At 34.8% G+C, this 19,544-nt stretch overlaps 1 protein-coding gene across 3 annotated transcripts in view; it reads left to right on the forward strand.

Moving 5' to 3' along the window:
* Positions 1-19,544, forward strand: part of nmo (serine/threonine-protein kinase nemo) — a 111,105-nt gene that overhangs the window by 81,773 nt on the left and 9,788 nt on the right. For all 3 annotated transcript variants that reach the window (XR_016316101.1, XM_089699459.1, XM_089699460.1), the window contains exons 4-5: positions 4,155-4,261; positions 13,953-14,121. Coding sequence is in view for 2 of the 3 variants with exons in the window: in XM_089699459.1 (XP_089555585.1) it covers positions 4,155-4,261; positions 13,953-14,121 (276 nt within the window). In the remaining variant the exon portion in view is untranslated. The remainder of the gene's footprint in view (positions 1-4,154; positions 4,262-13,952; positions 14,122-19,544) is intronic.

Raw genomic sequence — 19,544 nt, forward strand, 5'->3', positions numbered from 1 at the left:
TATGGTTGGTACATGGTTGTCGGAAATTTGTCACAATAATGCAGTATAGAACTAACTTCATGGTCAAAGAGCAGCATTAACCAAATTGAAATTTATGTGTGAAGTATTTATTAACCAATAGGGTCTATAGTTTTGGTAAAAATATTTACGTATTTGAAACTGGGTATTTGTTTGTGGCTATCTATCCAATCAATGACGAAACAAGAATTTTGCGAATTCAATTCTTTGTTGTATTCTTCCAACATAAAGTTATTCAGCAGATGTCGTAATAGTCGTAGTTTATGTGAAGTGGTTAATACTAAAACTGCTCGAGCCGCTCCAGCAACAATTATAAAGTGAACGCAACAAGTCACAAATGCTCTCAAATAGTTGTACCCTTTGGAGCACGGGCGGTGGGAGGGTCCCCTCTGTAAATAATTACCGAGGTACCCCCATCGGCGCATCCCCTAGACGCTTACAGTTACAAGTACTCAGGTTTTCTTTGCTTTTCGGAAACTGTCGCAGTCCCCGCGTCTGACGGTGCTCGTGAATCAAGACAATTGCTTTTATTCGCCTCTCCCTCTCTTGCGACTTGCTAGTTGTTACGGCATTTTTTAATCGTCATAATGTCTTTGGGTTTAGTGCTATGGTCAGGGGATTAAGGTCTTTGTTTTTCTTTCTTGAAAGGATAGCGAATGGGTAAAACGTCTTAACAATTATAATTTTACTAGATTTCCGCCCGCGGCTTCGCCCGCATTTTCAAAGGAAAACCCGCATAGTTCCCGTTCCCGTGGGATTTCCGGGATAAAACCTATCCTATGTGTTAATCCAAGTTACCCTCTATATGTGTGCTAAATTTCATTGTAATCGGTTTCAGTAGTTTTTACGTGAAAGAGTAACAAACATCCATACATCCATACATACATACATCCATACAAACTTTCGCCTTTATAATAGTATTAAGATTATACAGATGCAGGTTTAAATGTTTCGTTCGTAATTAAATCTATTTCGAGAATAACGTATTTATTATTATCTAGTATATTTCATTCAGTTGTTTATGTGCAAATGTTTTATGTTTGTACGAAAATATGTCAATAAACAACGGAAATGGTTTACTTTGTTGTTATTATTCATATCTGTTCTTTCGTTAAAATAAATTCGTAGCCTTTGTCCTATTTCGATCCTACAACAATATATAAACTTTGTCAATAGATAAACTTTGAAAATGATTACATCCTAGATAAAGTTCATAAAGCAACTGTTTCATTAGAAGCAGTATCCCTATTTTTGTGTTATAAACGAGTTAAATATATCAGGATGTGGGTTAAATGCTGAAATATAGCACAGTAAACATTTACGACGCACGCTTTCGTTTGCCAAACGTGTTTTTCCCTATTTGGTTAGTCACAGTTTCACGTTGTTTTTTGTTTATTTATTTATTTCTACGTCGAATATTTCATTTTTGTCGTTTTTGATATTTTTTGTATGTTGTATGTTGACCCTGAAAATGTTGTGTGGAATGCGATTTTTTTTAGCATGTATAAGTACTTAAGTACTTCATTTATATTATTTCTTATAATAAAAACAACGTTGTAGGTAATAAAGTAGTTTAATAAATGTTCCTGTCGATATGGTTGACATAAGGGACATGTTTTTAATATATTTATTTGACTGGATCCATGTGGTGTGATTAATTACACTTATAATACTTGGGTCTATACCTTTATTTTTTGCAGTATGAATATATGCAAAGACGAATATCTTTTCCTAATGGTATTTTAAGTAGACTTAATAATAAATCGTATATTAATTATTTACCCTAAGGTTATACTTTTCAAACACTTTCTTGGTATTATTAGCATGGTTTTCTAGGTTTGCCAGAGTTTTAATACGCACTTAGTTAAATTGCGACTTTAAACCGTTATAAGTAAAGCGTTTAATTATTAAATACTAATATGTTACACGTATCCCATCCCACGATTAAAATTCATAGACGCGTATATATGCAGATGAGTTGCAATTGAATCTAAAAGTTATATGTTTGTTTGTTATGTTTCGAAATGGGCAGTGGGCACATTAGTAAATTATTAACTGGGTAAAGCTGGCCGGCGCCGCGGGAGATCCTTATACCACAGATAATTTAATACTATAGGTACTAGCGGGTACTTATACTATAATATTTCAACAGGAGTTTACATTGAACGTGTCCTGAATGTAATTGTGAAAGTTTGCGCGCTGGCTTATTTGTAGTATTATCAAGATTTTATGGGGACTTAGCGTTTATCTGTAGAAATCTGTAGAAGGTCCTGTTGACGCACTATTTGTAATGATAATTTTATTTATTTATTTTTTATTTGAAGTTCTTATTGTGTCTTGGTGGTAGTTTATTTCTCTGAAATGAAACAAGTAGGTACGCTATTTATTCATGATTAGTTTTGTATACGTTACTTTAGGATATAATCCTTTGGATACCTAATAATTTGTCTATCAAAGGGTTTTATTGATGTAAATATATTATGATATTTGACTTCTACTTCATAACTATATGATTGTGCTGAAATCAGCGTTACATGAGGCTATAAAGGGAATTACATATTATGTATAAACAATCACACTTAGTTTAAGAATCTCAACAAACACTGGAGTGTTAACAGCGTAACAACGGCCACTTCTTGCGTCACGCCGTGACGGACCGCCTCGCGGGACCCGACCTCTGATGTATGTTCAAGCGGCGAACCATTTTTATTTCTACCCGCAACATTTTTATGTGCCCTCCAGCTATTTTTTATATTCGTTGATGTTTAAGGAAATTGCGGACCGAAATTATTTACGTTTATTGTAGGTTAATCTTGTTTATTTTTATTATTTGAAGTACTGTGAATAAAAATGGTCTTTGAATGGTGTTTGGGAAATGTACTTAAAAACATGTATGGAAATACATGATTTCAATTATTGAATATATTTTATACGATAACTTGATGCCTACGATTCTTTTACCAATATATATTTGTGTCATTATGTACAAAAAATGCATGAAGTAACTGCCACACCGGCCAGCCTATTTTTTTAATATATTATTTTATAACGTGCTACATTTGGAACTCCCGAAATACCGAAAAGTCCATTATTAACAAATTCATAATTAATGAATGAACTTGAATACATATTGTGTCCTATTACTAGCAGAGACATTCACGGCACATCAAATTAGAAACAACTAAATAATTCCCTGTGTCTTTGTAAGTTTCTTGGCTTTCTGTTTCAAGTGCACCAAAAAGAAACAAAGATGTCATAAAGGCTCGACTACACACAGAATTCGCATATGAAATAGAATATATGATTCTGTTTTCAAAATGCAATAATATAATACTCTATTCCCTTTTGAAAGTGCTCTTTTAATAATAAATCGATTCGAAACTAAAAACTATACGCAAATGAGTTAATAGCTCGAATCGAATGGTTGAAAATTTTAAACGGTTTTTCAAAAGCGTTCCATCATGTTCTAGAACGCTATTTAACATTCCATATCTGTGCCGTTCGGAGGGGATGTCGGGTGCCGTCAGCCGCGCGGGCGTAAATTACCACGGCGTTTGTAAAGCCCGCTCGATACTAACTAAATTTGGTCGGTTTTATACTCATTAGCGCCGCCGCCGGCCAGTACGCACAGGTTAAACTGCCGCACTGCAGAGAGCCCTAGAAAATAATTATTTTTAGTCTCAAAGCCTTTTCGTTTCGCCTCTAAATGTAATTTTATGTTACGCTTTTCGTTAGACGAGGTTAGGGTTACTAATTGTAATACTAATACTACGTAATACTAATTGTAAACTTGGAATGAATCCGAATTTCAAATTCATTCTACATCAATGTTTTTTATTTTTTAATTTGTATACGTCTTCAAATATAAAGCCGTTTTGACATCACATTTTAAAGTTTTCTTGTAATAAGCTTATATGTTTTGTTTGTCTTTTGTTTACTCTATTTTAAGCAATAGTAGGTATAAAAAATTTGATACCCTTTGATGTTTTTTTTATCGAAATTTGTATTTCTTATGATTGATTTAATTCAAACCTTAAGTAACCACCGCGTCAACGCACCAGTTATAAACGAAAGCATTATCACAATTAGTTTAATAATGAACTACACACCAGAGTTTCCTTAACCAGCGCATACAGTTACGTAATCACGGAGCTACTGCAAAGCGACCTGCACAAGATCATCGTGTCCCCGCAACATCTCTCAGCCGACCACATCAAAGTCTTCCTGTACCAAATACTCAGAGGTAAGAGCCGAGAGGGTGCTTTTTTGCCCGGTCTCCCCTTTTAAGTTAGTCTCATTTCTTTGAATTCATTTTTTGGCATGCAAATCTTGACGCGCACACGAATTTTTCAGCTTCTGTAGAACGAGTGTAAATGTAATGTGTAATTTTATTTGATTTTGTATGTAGATTAAGTACCTGCCTATGTTCGTAAAAAATAATTATTCGTGTATCAATGTTGAATGTGATGTGTTTTTATAAGCTTCAACTAGCTAACAACTAATATTGAACAGTGTCGCTCGCTAAGTCGCAATCGATTATTTTTTGAGCGAATCATTGGAGAATAACACTAGGAATATGAGACATAAAATTAAGGGTTTGTTTCTAAGTAGGTAAAGAAATAATGAACTGTGATTAAAAATCAATATTGGTTAGCGCCCAGCGAGCCATAATACTGCACATGTTGTAATATCAACGAATGCCGATCACATAGAATTTAAGAAAGTACAAACTTGGTTTATGAGTTAATCGTAATATGTATAATTATTTATGCGCGTGAAACTAATATTACTCGAGCAAACCAATATAACGGTAATAAATCTTGCCTAAGAAATTATTCAGATAGCGTTATTAGATTCGTGTTTATAACGTGAAGTGGATTTAATGTCGATTCTAGGTAAAGATGATTAATAACGCGTACTTATGATGTAAAGTTTTTTCATTACGCATGCACATACTTGTACAATTCATATATACAAGGGAAGTTTTGCTCAATAACGACGGACGAAATGAAACGTTTCTTTCTGTTGATATGGGCGAGTAGCTTCAGATGCTTTCGACACACGTTTTATAGTACCCGATACTGCAAACGTAGGGCACTAAAACCTTAATGTTTCAACTATGCTGTGGTAGTTTCTGGAAGCAATATATCTGAGAGTGCTATCAAATTTGGATGAACTACCATTCAGTATTATATTCCATACGTAGGTATATCAATTTATCGATTCGCGTATAAAAGTTAAAGTCCTACATTAGAAGGTTTTTTTTTTTTTTTTATAGCCATCTCTCAGTGAAATTAAGTTATAGCGCCTGTTTTTAACGTGATTTAAAAAATATTTATCACCGAGTATGTGACTGTTTTTAAAAAGTTTTTATGCACACCCTAAAACCATCCAGAGCACACATTAACAAAAACTAATTTCGCCCAACATTAAGCTACGACAGCAGTGTGCATGCTAATGTAATCCGTAGCGGGGATAAAAGAATAGCGTCACACAGTGTCCTGTCGACTCCCGATTCCGTAATATTAATTGTAGCAATTATTCCCGCCGTGCCAAGATTTCCCCCTTCCCAGGGGAAAGGGAGAAAAAGAAGCGTTCATAAAACGACTTGCAACGTTTAATTAAAAAGTTTATGGATGCATCGCCTTGCGCTATCGGCTTAAACCTACGAGTTTAAGAGCATTTTTACTTGCTTTTTTTTCTGGATACGTATGTTGGCACTGTATCGAGCTAGAGGCAGGAATTAAAAAGTAAGGAGTATGTAGTCAGAATCAGATCTTATTATACTAGTTTTGAATTTATAACAAATATCAAATGTAATATATACCAATATGGATGCTTCCTATAATCGTCCATCAATCCATCATTTAATATTTTATTAAATACAATAAGTGACGTGTCTCTAATCATTTAAATACCAATTACACACAAAACCGCAACGCTGCTTATCGCCGGTTTGGTTTTAAACAGTTTGCAATGCATGAATTTTAAATGAAACGTTTTAATCATACGTCCATATTTGGCTCGATAATTTCAGCAAAATTGTTGTGAGCAATTTGGTCGTACTTGATGCGTGCTAACGAATAGCTCATTTGTCGTCCCTGTAGTGTATGCAATTATATGGAATTATTTGTAACGCATGAATACCGTGAAATTAAGGGCTTCTTATAATCCTGGCTAAAGATAACATTTTATGTTTTTACTCTCTCCACTGCTTAGCTTCAAAGGCCGTATCAACATTGACATAATCTTGAAATTTCTCGATGTTTATTAGAGCTACCCTGCATGCAGAAAATGCCTGTAGAGCAGATATTAAACATTTTTTGCTGTATTTTAGAGACGAGGAAACATTTGTAAACGAACGATGAATTATTCAATTAACTCAGACAGAATACTGCTTATAGTAATTACGTTTTTCATGTCCGCACCGTACAAACGAAGTCATTAAACTAAAACGACACATAGAAATGTGCCTTTAGCAAAAACTCGTAGTAGTGAAACACCAATATATTCTTTACGGTTGTAGTCTAGTGAATGGTGGACTTTTTCATCTCTTTTCTCATGCTATGGCCTATGATGGTGCATTTACATCAAACGAGCGAATGCTCATTCTAACCCCATTATGTCCAATTATTTTAGTGTAAACAGGCGTAGAGCATTCTTTCGTTGTTCTTGGTGCGTTCGATGAATCTTTTCAATGCAATGTTCTAATACTGTACAACACTGAATACAAAACTTCGTATACACTAAAGGATCACGAAATAATGTACTTGCTCTAGCTCTAGCTCTATGTTCGTATGATGTAAATGCACTGTAATAGGTATGGTAATGGGCTCGCTCGGTTGGACGTTAATGATGTGCGCTGGCCTTTATCGCGCTCAGCGTGTTCTGTCACATCCTTTGAGAACAACGTTGCGTGAATGGCGTCCTTAATTCTATTGATTTATGAACTTAGGTCGTTTTGGATATGTTAATGGGCAATGAGCAGTTGAATCAGATATCTTATTAATTACGCAAATATGTATATGTGTGTCTTGGTTTAATAAAAGATGATATTTTAATGTTCGAATTAATACAATTTTGTAGTTGAATTGTGAATTTCACAGAAATTTAAATAACCTTTCTACAACGGCACGTGAAAGTAGAGTATTGACTTAGCAACTTGTAAATTATGGCTTTAATCGAGTTTATTCGGTAAAATGTAGATGTTATCGAAAGCTTGCTCGGGTGACGGGCGAAATTATGGCAATGTAGCACGCTTGTTCGCATTGCAAATATTGTGTTTATGTTTTATACTCTAACATGGACGATGATTTATGATTCATGTTTTAATAGAATATAACATGGCAAAAAGATTGGTATCTCCCAGGATACGTCAAATCCTGGGAAATATTTAATTACTATGTTTATGTATTTACCTCTTCAATATAACTATACTATACATGATGGAAATTTGTTAAAATTATGTAAAAAAACAGTATATTTTATTATGCGGCTTTATCATTAAGCAGTGATCTCCGCAGGCTAAGGACGTTGTTTAACTTATTGATACATTATTGAATTAACTTCCAAATATGACAGTAGTGCTTCGATGACCCATATAGACCTTATAACTATATTATAGGGAGTTACCAGTAACAAACTAGGCTCTGATGGCAATTAGCTTGTCCCGTATTCGCGAAACTTTAACATGAACTTCAGGGAATACGGTAAGCTATGTAATATGGTTAGAAGTTGTAATTTTACATCGCGCTTTTTGTTACGAAGTACGATGATTGACGACGTATAATAAAAGAGTTGTATTTATTTATATGTCGCTCTTTAATTATTGAAGTCTGGTAAGTAATTGATAGCATACAATACTCGTAGCTTTTTGTAAACTAAGTAAAGAAACATTAGTTACAATACCAACCAAAAACACCTACATATAAAAGTTCGGCAACATTGTTGATTACCGTTAATGTAATTGAAATGAGATGTAAATGAATTGGCAAATAAAAATATATAACGGTATCACATAAGTGAGCGAAATAATGTGCAACTGCACGAGAGATGGGCACTGCTTCTCCTAACGGTGTTGATGCAGCAGGGCGTTAATTATGAAAGTTTAACTGAGGATATTGTTGTTTTATGTTTGTTAGTTTGGAAGTGTTTGTTAGGTATTGGAAATAGATTATATTAAAATAATAAGAAATATGGTGGGAGAGGTAATAAAAATAAATGTTTGTATGTTAAAAAATGATTAACTTTAGCAACCATTTTTGGTAGACTTAGTTAAATTTTATAGAGATTTGCTAAAATTCCTGAGAATGTGAAAATTCCCGAGAATTACCTCTAAATCCTCTAATATAATAATATGAAATGTAAAGCTTTCATATAATTGTACGTACTGTATAGGTATTATAAAATGTACATGGTAAGTGTATGGACATTTTATCAAGGTATATTTTTAGAAATTGCGAGAAAATGAAAAAAGGTCTCAAGTTACAGTGAAATCGATATCTTGTTAAATAAATATTTTGTATTTGTTATTTTCATAGCTGTCCCTCAAACTATGGGTTGGTGTGCATGACTCTGTTTACCTCAAATGTTTGACGGCAAAATATTGAAGCGTAAAATCGTTCCTTTGCCCAGGTGATGCTGATAATTGATTTGATTTGATCGGTACGGACGTATTGAGTGCTGCAGTATCGATAAATATTTGCTGCGATGTAATATGACGGTGCTATAGCACTCACGACACGAGGTTTTAGTTTCGGGAAACGGAATGGTAGTGTTCGACTTTGCATGATATCACTGAAAATAAAAATAAAACCTAGGTAAAGTATTTGAGTACATTAGATAGATAATCTGTAAATAATAATAAACTATTTTACAGTCAATCGAAAGCTAAAGCTTTCAATGTATAGAGCCAATATTTTAAAAGCTAATAGGCGGATCCATACAGAGCGAGCAACCTTTCGAATCCGCCTAATGCCTAAGAAATAAATACTAACATTAAATACACCATTCCACCACATATTAATTTTATGTTATATACTTATACCCTATTTAAGTATATAACATAAAATTATACAAACCGAAACTCTTTACTTGTGTACCAAGTTTTGAAAATGGCGAACTTCTTAATTACCTATCTATATAGGCATAGGTATAGTAAATTAAGAAGTTGTTTGATAACAGGCGACTTTTAGGTACACCTTAAACGAAAATGTTGAGTCTATATAGGTTTATTCTGTTGACAAAAGTCTGTATCTTGGAAGGAATTGTTTGTCAGCAAGTGCTGAAGTTTGGGGTCGTAACGTTTGTATAAGACGTCTAGACTGCAGGAATGATAAACATTTTAAGATATTCGGTAGGTATGCACTTTGATTCTTTTAAGTAAATAAATAACTTGAGAAATATTTCCATACTTAATAAGTAACATGTTTAGTGATTACTAACGAAACCAATCAATGATAGAAGCTTGATTCGTACTACTGTGCTGCTACCATTCAGTTAATGTGATTTTAACAGTGGCGATAGAATACTCGCTCTGGTATCGTAGTCTAATCCCGATGTCCATCAGCTTTAAATTAGGTGTTTGACACACGAGTGTAGCACCGGCCTTATAAGTAGAGATACATGATTAGTAGTGCATTGTCCTCAGTGGAGTCCTGACGTCGTGGTCGGCTGCACGCGGCCGTTCACCTGCGCAGCCAACCAGCCAACCAGCTTGTATTGCTATGCGACGGTTCTTATTGTCCCATATACTAGGCTTTTTGTGTTCCTCCAGCGTTATGCGTGGAAATATGCTAGGATGCTTTTTCTGTTAGGTTAGGGGATGTTTGATTTCATCCAGTGTGTACATGGCGTATAATATGCTATTGGCATTCATTTTGGTTAATTTTAAATAGTTTCAATAATTTTGCAAGGATTATTTCCTTGAAAATTGGATAATCAAATTTGGTACTTTTTGAGTGATTCCACTAAATATAAATTCAGCTGTCGTTTAGTTTTGTTTGCTCAAATATAACAGGATCGAATGCCTTCTTTTTACTCGGAGAAATATTTTTACATTTGTATTCTGTATCAAGAGAAGTAGAACGTCACGAAAGGCAAACGGAATACCATTACACGTTTCATTAGAAATTCGGTCAGCGACGAAGGGAGTAGGGACAGCTGAACGCGGCATGTCTGGCTCAAAGTCGCGCGGTGAAAACCGACGCCCGGTGGGAAATTAAACTCGCAACTCGCAAGGCACCGACTTGTCGTTAATTTGTTTCGACGTGCTCACTGGAGCCCGGCCTTTTGAGGTTATTGTTTTGAAACGTTCTAACGTGTTACAGATAAATGGAGAAGGGATGATGTTGACAGTGTAAGGGAGTCTCGATATAGATAAAATGCTGGGTAGATTAAACATAGAATTGTCGTTTGTATCTCTATCTGTCCATATCTATCTGTCATGTGTATTTTCTGACATTAGCAGGATTCTTACGATTGTAAAGAGATCTTATTTATTACAATGTACGATCACGTCACGATATCCATAACAATATTTCAATAATTTCCAATGCTACAGTTATGCCAAATTTTGCATCTTATATTATTTGACATCCGATGTAAGCTACGTGCTCAGCTTGTCATGCAGCTACATACAACGTCGCAAAGCACAGACGATTAATGGCACCAGCATTAGCTCGGATGCTTAAAATTGTTCCAACAGTACTCCAAGTATTAACAAGCGGCGCGTGCTCCACATTCCGTGTAGAATGACTGGACCCAGTGCAGTTTGCAGGTGAACCTGTATACTGTATACAGACCGCAGTGTTTCTTGCCCCCGCGATAACATTCCAAGCATAGCTCGTGCCGTTCTTGAGAACAAGGGAACAATTTGAAACTATTGGTCCTAAGTTCATTAGGAGTTGGAATGGTGGAAAAGAATCAAGGGGTTATGATGTGTTGATGCGTATTTGCTGTATTGCGATTTCTATATTAAAGTGATCAGATTAAAAAGGCAATAAATTGTAATATTATAGTACTAATTACTAGTGCTCTAGGGATACAGTTTTCCATCACTTCAGAATCTTTCCGTCAATGAAATACATAATACAAACAATAAAAGTACATAAATAAGCACTATGTCGTGATATCCGGGTAAAAGATATCCTAGAAATTTTGTCAGTTTTGTGTGGTATAGCAACTAAAGTATTCATGTCCGTAAAAGTTGTGTGTAATGTATGTGAATAGGATATAACTATCTTACAAGGATGGGTCAGTTTCATATTTTCTGGATGTGTTCTGTTTAACTTATCTGTCTAATAAAATGATAAGTCATAAATGAAAATGAACGTTCAAATTGTTAAATAGGCTATCAGTGACTTCATCAGCAAATGCTTAATCTGGCCCTTACCGTTTAGACTAGTCGAAATAGACATAAACTGGACCTTTCACCTTTCTCATACATTTAAACATTGTTATGGTTAGTTTGTGCAACAATGAGTTTTTGTACCGCGTCCTAGATCGTACAAGATTAAATAAATAGAATGTTGCGTATTTCAAACAATTCATCGGCAGAGCGTAGTTTGTTTTGATTGCAGTCAACCGAATTTAAATGGAGCCAACGAGTGCGGTCCGATGTTTTGCATTACAATGGTGGTTGATGTTTTAATCGCATCCCATTTGCGGATTGCGAAATAGGCGAGAATGGCATACCTATAGTGAAAGAACGGTACATGATAAGTACAAAACGAACCGGTTTTTATGGAGCATAATGAATGAGTTATTGAAATTACAGCTGTGTTTGTTAAAATGGCCAAATGCTTTAGGTTATAAGAAGTCAGTATAAAATCTTGTTATAAGAAGTCATGTTTAAACAAACACAACGTATCTTGGGGGTTTAAAAATAAATATGTTAATAATGTGCACTTCAAGATATACCTGACATGTAAAATATTTCACCATAAAAGCATCACACGCGGTGACGTCGGGATATCACCTATTTACTGGGAAATATCATTGGAAGATTTTTATCACACTCGACGGTAACTTGGAGAGTATCGGATTTTGATAAATACAATATAGCGACGTTGGCATCTAATATTTATGGGCGGGAAATCTGGCGAACGGCGCCGACAGAATATCCGGGGTACCTACTTGTGTAGTTTCAAATGTTAGGTATAAAATGTGCTTCTCTTAGTGAAATGTTGGGGAATGTTCTAGAAAAATCTAAAAAGTTTAGTCATAAAGTAATTTGTTGATGCACTCAGAATTCATTGATGTTATAGCTTTGCCCGGGTTGACCCTAGGTAAAACAATAGCCTTGGAAAAAGTTATTGGGTAAAGGTGTAGCATTCTTATGTTTTATTTAGTTTTTGAGTTTATTACTTCGGTAAAAAAAACTCTGAATAATATACTAGACTTTAGATGACACATAATACGGATGTTTTAATCATAGGTACATACATAGCCTATGAGGTCAAATGTTGATATTTCATTCAAAGCTATCGCCATGCCGTGCGTGACTGGATTTCTGTTTCGACAGGCGCAATAGTGATAACATGGGAATATTTAACGTAAACATCGATGTTTAATGAGCCTGGCGCTATTTAAGCAGCTGCACCGTATGGCATGGGATGTAGGTACCTACATTTGTGGTGTGGACTTTCAGTTGTGATAACATAGCTTCGTAAATCAATAGTGAACTGTGTTTTTTTTATTTGCATCGTGGCTACAGACAGATATCAAATAATTCTATGACACTATATATGCATGCTTACTTACATAAGATCCTTAGTGATAAGTGTTTCCTAGCAAAACAGCGTTTCCCGGATCAACTAATATTTATATGAAATGACAATCCGGGTACGCGAGTGTAGGACCGAGGTTTCGGGTTCTATAAATAAGATTATGAATATCTCGGTTTGCTACCTAAGGCACGTACTACGTAGCACGTATGACACAAATGTGAAATCATCATCCCAAAGCCCAAAAGGAGACACTTCCCTTTATCATATAAAATAATCCTAGCTTGAATGATTGCCGAAAGCAACTACGTTAATCCTTCTTTAACTTTTGATGAATACTGAAGAAGTAATTAACTAGTTGTTCGCTCTATGAACATTGATATAGCGGTAATTCGTTTCCATTAAGTTAGTGTCTGAAACAACAAAGTATCTCAGAGCAGTCAATAAGTGCAGCGCATTTGCGAGCTACTAACAACTAATAATAAATAGTGTTCAACGCTTCCTCTACACTGTTTTAGAAACGGCCAGGATTACCGAGCTCAGCAACTCGGGCTATATTTTAATAAGTCTGGTTCCATTTTCTGCGGCTTTGCAATTACTATCACGCGCAGTTGAGCGGAACTTTGTCCGCACCGGGCCTTAGGGAAACGTTATTGCTCTGAAAATGTCCTCGCTATATCACAGGCCAGTGCCGTCCCGCTGGCCCCAGAATATTCCAGAACCGTTTGAGGAAATAGGATTTTTATTAATTCCACCCGCGGCGGCCGAGAAGCGGTTTCGTTTGGTATTAGCGTGTTCTTATACTGGTGCGTTTGCTATAAATTAATGTTTTAGACAGTTGGACAATGTTTTGTATGTGCAGAATAGTTATGAGTATAGTTGGTGCTATGCCAACGGTGTATGTGGGTAAAGAGAAATGTGTTGTTGAAGGAAATAAAACAGTTTATTTCTCCTTTGAATGTTGATTGTAAAATTACCACAATAGTTGCAAAAAAATCTTACATTGAAATAAAAATGGCACAATAATAACGTTGCAAGATCTACGTAGTTTTGTTCGTTATGTGAAATATTGTAAAACTTTCAATGCCAAATGGTGTCCAAAAAAATGTGTGTGAAAAGACTCACAATTCTTATAATTTTTGTTGCCTAATCACCTTTCTTGCTCTAAATTAGATTTAAAATCAATACTAAAAAACTTATTCTCCCCAGGCTTAAAGTACCTGCACTCCGCGCGCATCCTGCACAGGGACATCAAACCCGGCAACCTGCTGGTGAACAGCAACTGCGTGCTCAAGATCTGCGACTTCGGCCTCGCAAGGGTCGAGGAGCCAGACTCCACGAAGAACATGACGCAGGAGGTTGTTACGCAGTATTATAGGTGGGTCTATTTGTCATATTAGTAATGGTTTAGTGGACATGCCATTATATTTCTCAGTCATAGGTATAGTCATAGGTTTATCCTGCAAAACAGTCACGTTTTGCAATTGTAATCAAAACATTTCAGAAATCTAGAATAGCCTGAAAACACAACAAACATGTCATTAAAATTGGCTTGGTCCAATTGGTTTAACCGGTGACAAAAAAACGCACAGAAGAATTATTTATTACGTACAAAGATTAGTAGCCTTATCGTAATAATTATTACCTTTTGTAATTGATGGGATATTTTTATATACTTGACCGATTGTTTCATTGAATTTTAGGCAAATTGGAATAACAAATATTTGAATTGAACAAGATTAAACAGGGATGAATAATGTTTTGTGTTAAACTAGACAGACAGTCAATAATTCGAAAGATTTCAAATCTGTTCAGAAGTTTACAGAAATTGGGTAACGATCAACTTAAATCCAGAGAAATATTCAAAACCGAAATTAGAAGTTTCTAATGATCCAAGAGGCCTGTCAATCACAGACAGATAGATAAACATCAAAGCCTAACGATTTGTAGAATATATGACAAAAATATTATCTGGTAGCCTTATACATACTGTGGTGAATATGTGGCAAAAATATTCTTCAGTAGATATACTGTGGTTATGTATGCCGTTTTACTGACGTCATTCGAGGCTTAATTGCGGCCGCTTTATTACTGCCACGTTATCCTAGGAAACCAGAGCTTTAATAGTGGTTCTAGTATGTGAATGTATATATGGAAAATATCTATGAAAATGTAACATAAAAGTTTTAAAACTTTATGGGAACCGTTTAGCTTTAAGAATACCTAATAGTACTAAAAGGGTCTATGAGGCGTAATTAAATTCAAGAATCTAAGTAAGAGTAGGCTTATTTTTTGCGTGAAACAATAGGTAGCGAATCTAATTTCTTTTAGAACTAATTTGGGTCGTAAGGTTAAAATAGAAGGTGATTGTTTGAGAGTAAATTACTCTTTTAAGCATAGTTTTAATTTAGTAAACAATATCTCATATTTTTATACTGAAATAGTGATAGGTAAATCTAATTAATAAAAAATGGGTCAATACCTACGTTTAAGTAAGAGGTAATTAATTGTATTTGTCATCTTAATTATTGTATTAAAATGTTTTCAATTTATTTTCGAGAAGGACATCAAATGTAATCAGCTTAAAACTTTACTGTTTTAAAAATAGTGAACAGAAACTCTCATACCATAAAAGTTCGATACAACTACAACAAACTGCAGATTAACAAGGCCTCTTTAGTTATATTGATCAGCCTAGTGTACGGATGCTATCGTATATTCAGGAAGTTCAAGTTGGACATGCAAAGATTATCCCTCCGGCCGCTACTTGGCTCGCGCTCAACTTGTAACCGGAGTATTAATTATGTACCACTATATTGTACCCAGACTTCCTTGGTACAGTGGTTAAGTCGAAATAGGGCTCGATTTGTGGTGTGGCATAAAAAATAACATCAAGGTCTGGCAGGACACATCCCTTACTTATTTCTCCCTAAAGATAAATGGATCTGTGAATCAGTTGTATACCTTATGTATCTGCTCAATACCCCACACGGGATTTTAATTTTGTATTTATCTTGGCTTAAGTCGATAAGGTTATGGTACATGTTATATAGGCTATATAAAGTTCGGAACGACCTCGACATTTAGGTGGGTTATCATAATTATACGGTGTGTTATGTAGTACAGTTTCGGTTTGCTTCATTATGAATTTAATGTGGAGATGGCTACGTTGCTGAAACAGGCTATAATTATTATATCAAGAAAATACGTCATCTGATGTTTTTCGGAAAGTCTAAGGTCCTATAATATGCATTCAAAATGAAGAATAACTTCAATTATTTTTAACGCTTTTTTTGTCTGATACTTCCCTGGCATACGTTTGTTACAATTATAAAGGACTAGATGTTCCCCGCGGTTTTACCCGCATTGCTCCGCTCCTGCTGGTCTTAGCGTGATGATATATAGCCTGCCTTCATCGATAAATGGGCTATCTAACACCGAAATAATTTTTCAAATCGTACCAGTATTTCCCGAGATTAGCGCGTTCAAACAAAAACAAACAAACTCTTCAGCTTTATAATATTAGTATAGATAAGATATTCCTGCTATAAATAACTTTTTGAACGCGATGCAAGGCTTGTATTGACCGAATAAGTTTACGTATTTGCTACGGATTGTGAATTCTAAAAAGCCTCTCTAGAACGCCGTGGATTCCATAAAAATGTAGGCAGTATGGCAATAAGAGCGAGCTGACATTTTATTGTCAATTTTATATACGGTTCACTCGTTAAACATGACGAATATCCTTTGCACTGTCATAAAAAAGAGATTTCGCGTTAAGCGTTTCAGATTTTAATTAAATTTATGAATTTGCAATGGTATTATTTTGAAATTTGTCAGCCGTAGGCAATAAAATGCATAATAGGATTTCATGTGAGGATAAAATAGTACACTGCACCTGATGCGTATTATGAGTTATGAATGACATCGAAATTCACAATAGAGAAGTTGAGGAATGTGAGAGAATCTCGAAGAAAATTCAATCCAAAATCCAACACAGAAACAGAGATTTTTGATATGCTATTATAATTTCTGAATAAAAATTAAAAATAGCCGACTCGTGTCCAGGATATGTTTGCTTCGAACTTAAATGCGGGATGCATCTCATATTAATCAAAGTACGCTTATATGTAGGCACGAAATAAATGAGTAATCCGATACAAATCAATCCAACGTCTATGTATTAACCTCTTTATATTATACGTATAGATATATTTGCCTTACCTAAATGCAACTATCCATCTCCTAAAATTAGTGAAACAATACTTATAAAGTTATATGTAGGCACGAAACAAATGAGCAATCCGATTAAAATAGTCCCAATGTCACAAAACAACGGCAAAATTATCTCCAGGACACATTTATCTTGCCTAAGTGCATCTCAAACTAATTAAACTACACTTATATGTAGGCACTAAATAGGGTAAAAGTGGGATAGATGCCGCACTAGGATAGATGCCCCATTTTCAAAAAACCTCACTTCCCAGAGTCCTGACTACGAATTAATGATTTAAATAGGAGCTCATATCACCCCGAACCTCGTGTACGCATGAGCTGTTGTTTGGTGAAGACGTGTTTCGCTAGTGCGTGTTATAATATCGGCGGCGAACTTCACGAACACGTTAAAATTTAAAAAGGTTGATATTTGCCTTTGCATAACTTTATAAGTATTAATAAATTTCACTATATTTCTTATTATGTCTATACACTGGTTCATTAAGTACAAATCTAAGTAAAAATAGTGGCTCTTTTGTTTTTATTTAATAAAAAAAAATACTGGGGCAGCTATCCTTATCAAAGAGTATAGTTGCCCCTTTTTTTTCGAGGGATAGATGCCCTTAGGGGCCTCTAAGGGCACCTATCCCTCAATACATATGTACATGTTATTATCGATAATCACAGGTACTGTTTATATTTTTACCTGATTGCGTCAGAGGTTTTCTCTATGTTAACCGATTTTACTCGTTTAATTTGCTTTTTTTGTTATGTTTACTTACTTATTAATGATCTGCCCTTATACTGATTGTAGGAGAACCACACCACGAAAATACAAACGAAATGAAGGAGGGCGAGCGCAAGTATATTCTTGGACAACAGAACAACTATGTGAACATGACATTTGCTGGTTTATCATATAAATTTTATTAGATTTCGCGTTTATAGAGTATGTAAGGCATCTATCCCACTCTGCAGGCATCTATCCTCCTTAGTATTTTCATGGTGGGGCAACTATCCAACTAGGTAGGCATCTATCCTCAAAAAAGGTGTTCTACAAAAATATTTATTACACATTATCTATAAATGATAGGATAAAAAATATATATAGTAATTCAAAACAGATAATTAACCTAGCTATATTCATACAAAGTGTTCGTATAAGATTCATGTTTTTAAAATTATGAGGCTATTTCAAAAAGTGGGGCATCTATCCCACTTTTACCCTACATGAACAATCCGATACACAGCCAGCAAACAGTCACGATGAAGGATTGCGAATTCACGATCGCCTATGAATGAGTGACCTTTGCGCCAATGACCGCTATTGAAACTCGAAAGTATGCCACGGCTGCCGTCTTGTGCATGTTTTTTGTTTATATATTTTCAGCCAAGTTGTTTATATATTTAATAAAAACTTTGAACTCTACCATACAGATAGATTACTAGCTGTGTCGCGCGGTTTCACCCGCAAACGAATTCGCAGGTAAAATTAAAGTTAAAATTAAGTATAGCTCATGTGTTATTCTGATGTATATAAAGTTTCATCCAAATCCGTCCCGTAGATTTTTCGTCAAAAATTAGCAAACATACATACATCCAACCATCTTTACAAACTTTCGCATTTAAAATACGTAGTAGGAATTGAATATTGTTTTGCAGCAACAATATTCAGATGTAGGTTCTCAATTTTGATCATGGTTCTAAGCTAAGTCGGTTAAACCAATCTGTACGCTTTTTGGAGCATTAATAAAGACAGAGATGATTGTGATCATCACTGTAGGTACATTAACTGTAGGTACAATTATTATGGTGAAAATTTTCAAGCTTAGTTCATGTTATTGTTTTAGAGGTCATAATGTTTTAACTTTATTGTGAACATTTTGGTGCACAAAGTGTTTGATTTGATCAAGTTTCCTTGTTGTAGAAGTCAAAAATGTTTTTGCCCGTGTTGTGTTTAATATTCCAATAGTTTCGGGGCCATAGCCGCAGGTCTTTTGTCATAACAATAGACCTGTTTCAGAGCATTTATACATTATTGGCTTAATTTGTGGTGAATTATATACAATTAGAAACCAATGTGATTGCCATGTTCTACTTAGTTGTTCTTACACCAGGCATTGTTCGCATTAATGGGTAATATTTAGTGTGGAATGATATACACAAAATCAATATTATTCGCAAATGAACGTAGATATACCTAGGTATGTATTATGTAAAGTTTTTTTATCGCTTCTTTCTACGTCAATCTCATGATTTGCGCTGTTTAAAGTTTGGACATCCATTACATATGTTAATATATTTAACGATGAATCTAACCTTTTTCGAATGAACCTTCATAAAATATAATTATTTTTATTCATGAGGCATGTCCCGGAAGGGTTAAATACATTATCAAGTGACAAATATGTAAATAAGTCAGTTATGGAAATGTGAGAAACTTGACCTTTTGAGTACGGTCTTCTTTACCTGTTTTGTGATTTTCAGCATTTAATTGAGATATTTTTTTAAATATTAAAGACTATGGCTTATGTGTATTTATATATATTTTATGTATTGTTTAATATTTGCAATTGCTATTGGGTA

Source organism: Colias philodice, chromosome 9, assembly GCF_061535455.1.
Source record: "Colias philodice isolate Cphi_HAF_F1 chromosome 9, ilColPhil1 Martin Lab GWU primary, whole genome shotgun sequence".
Classification (NCBI taxonomy): Eukaryota; Metazoa; Arthropoda; class Insecta; order Lepidoptera; family Pieridae; genus Colias; species Colias philodice.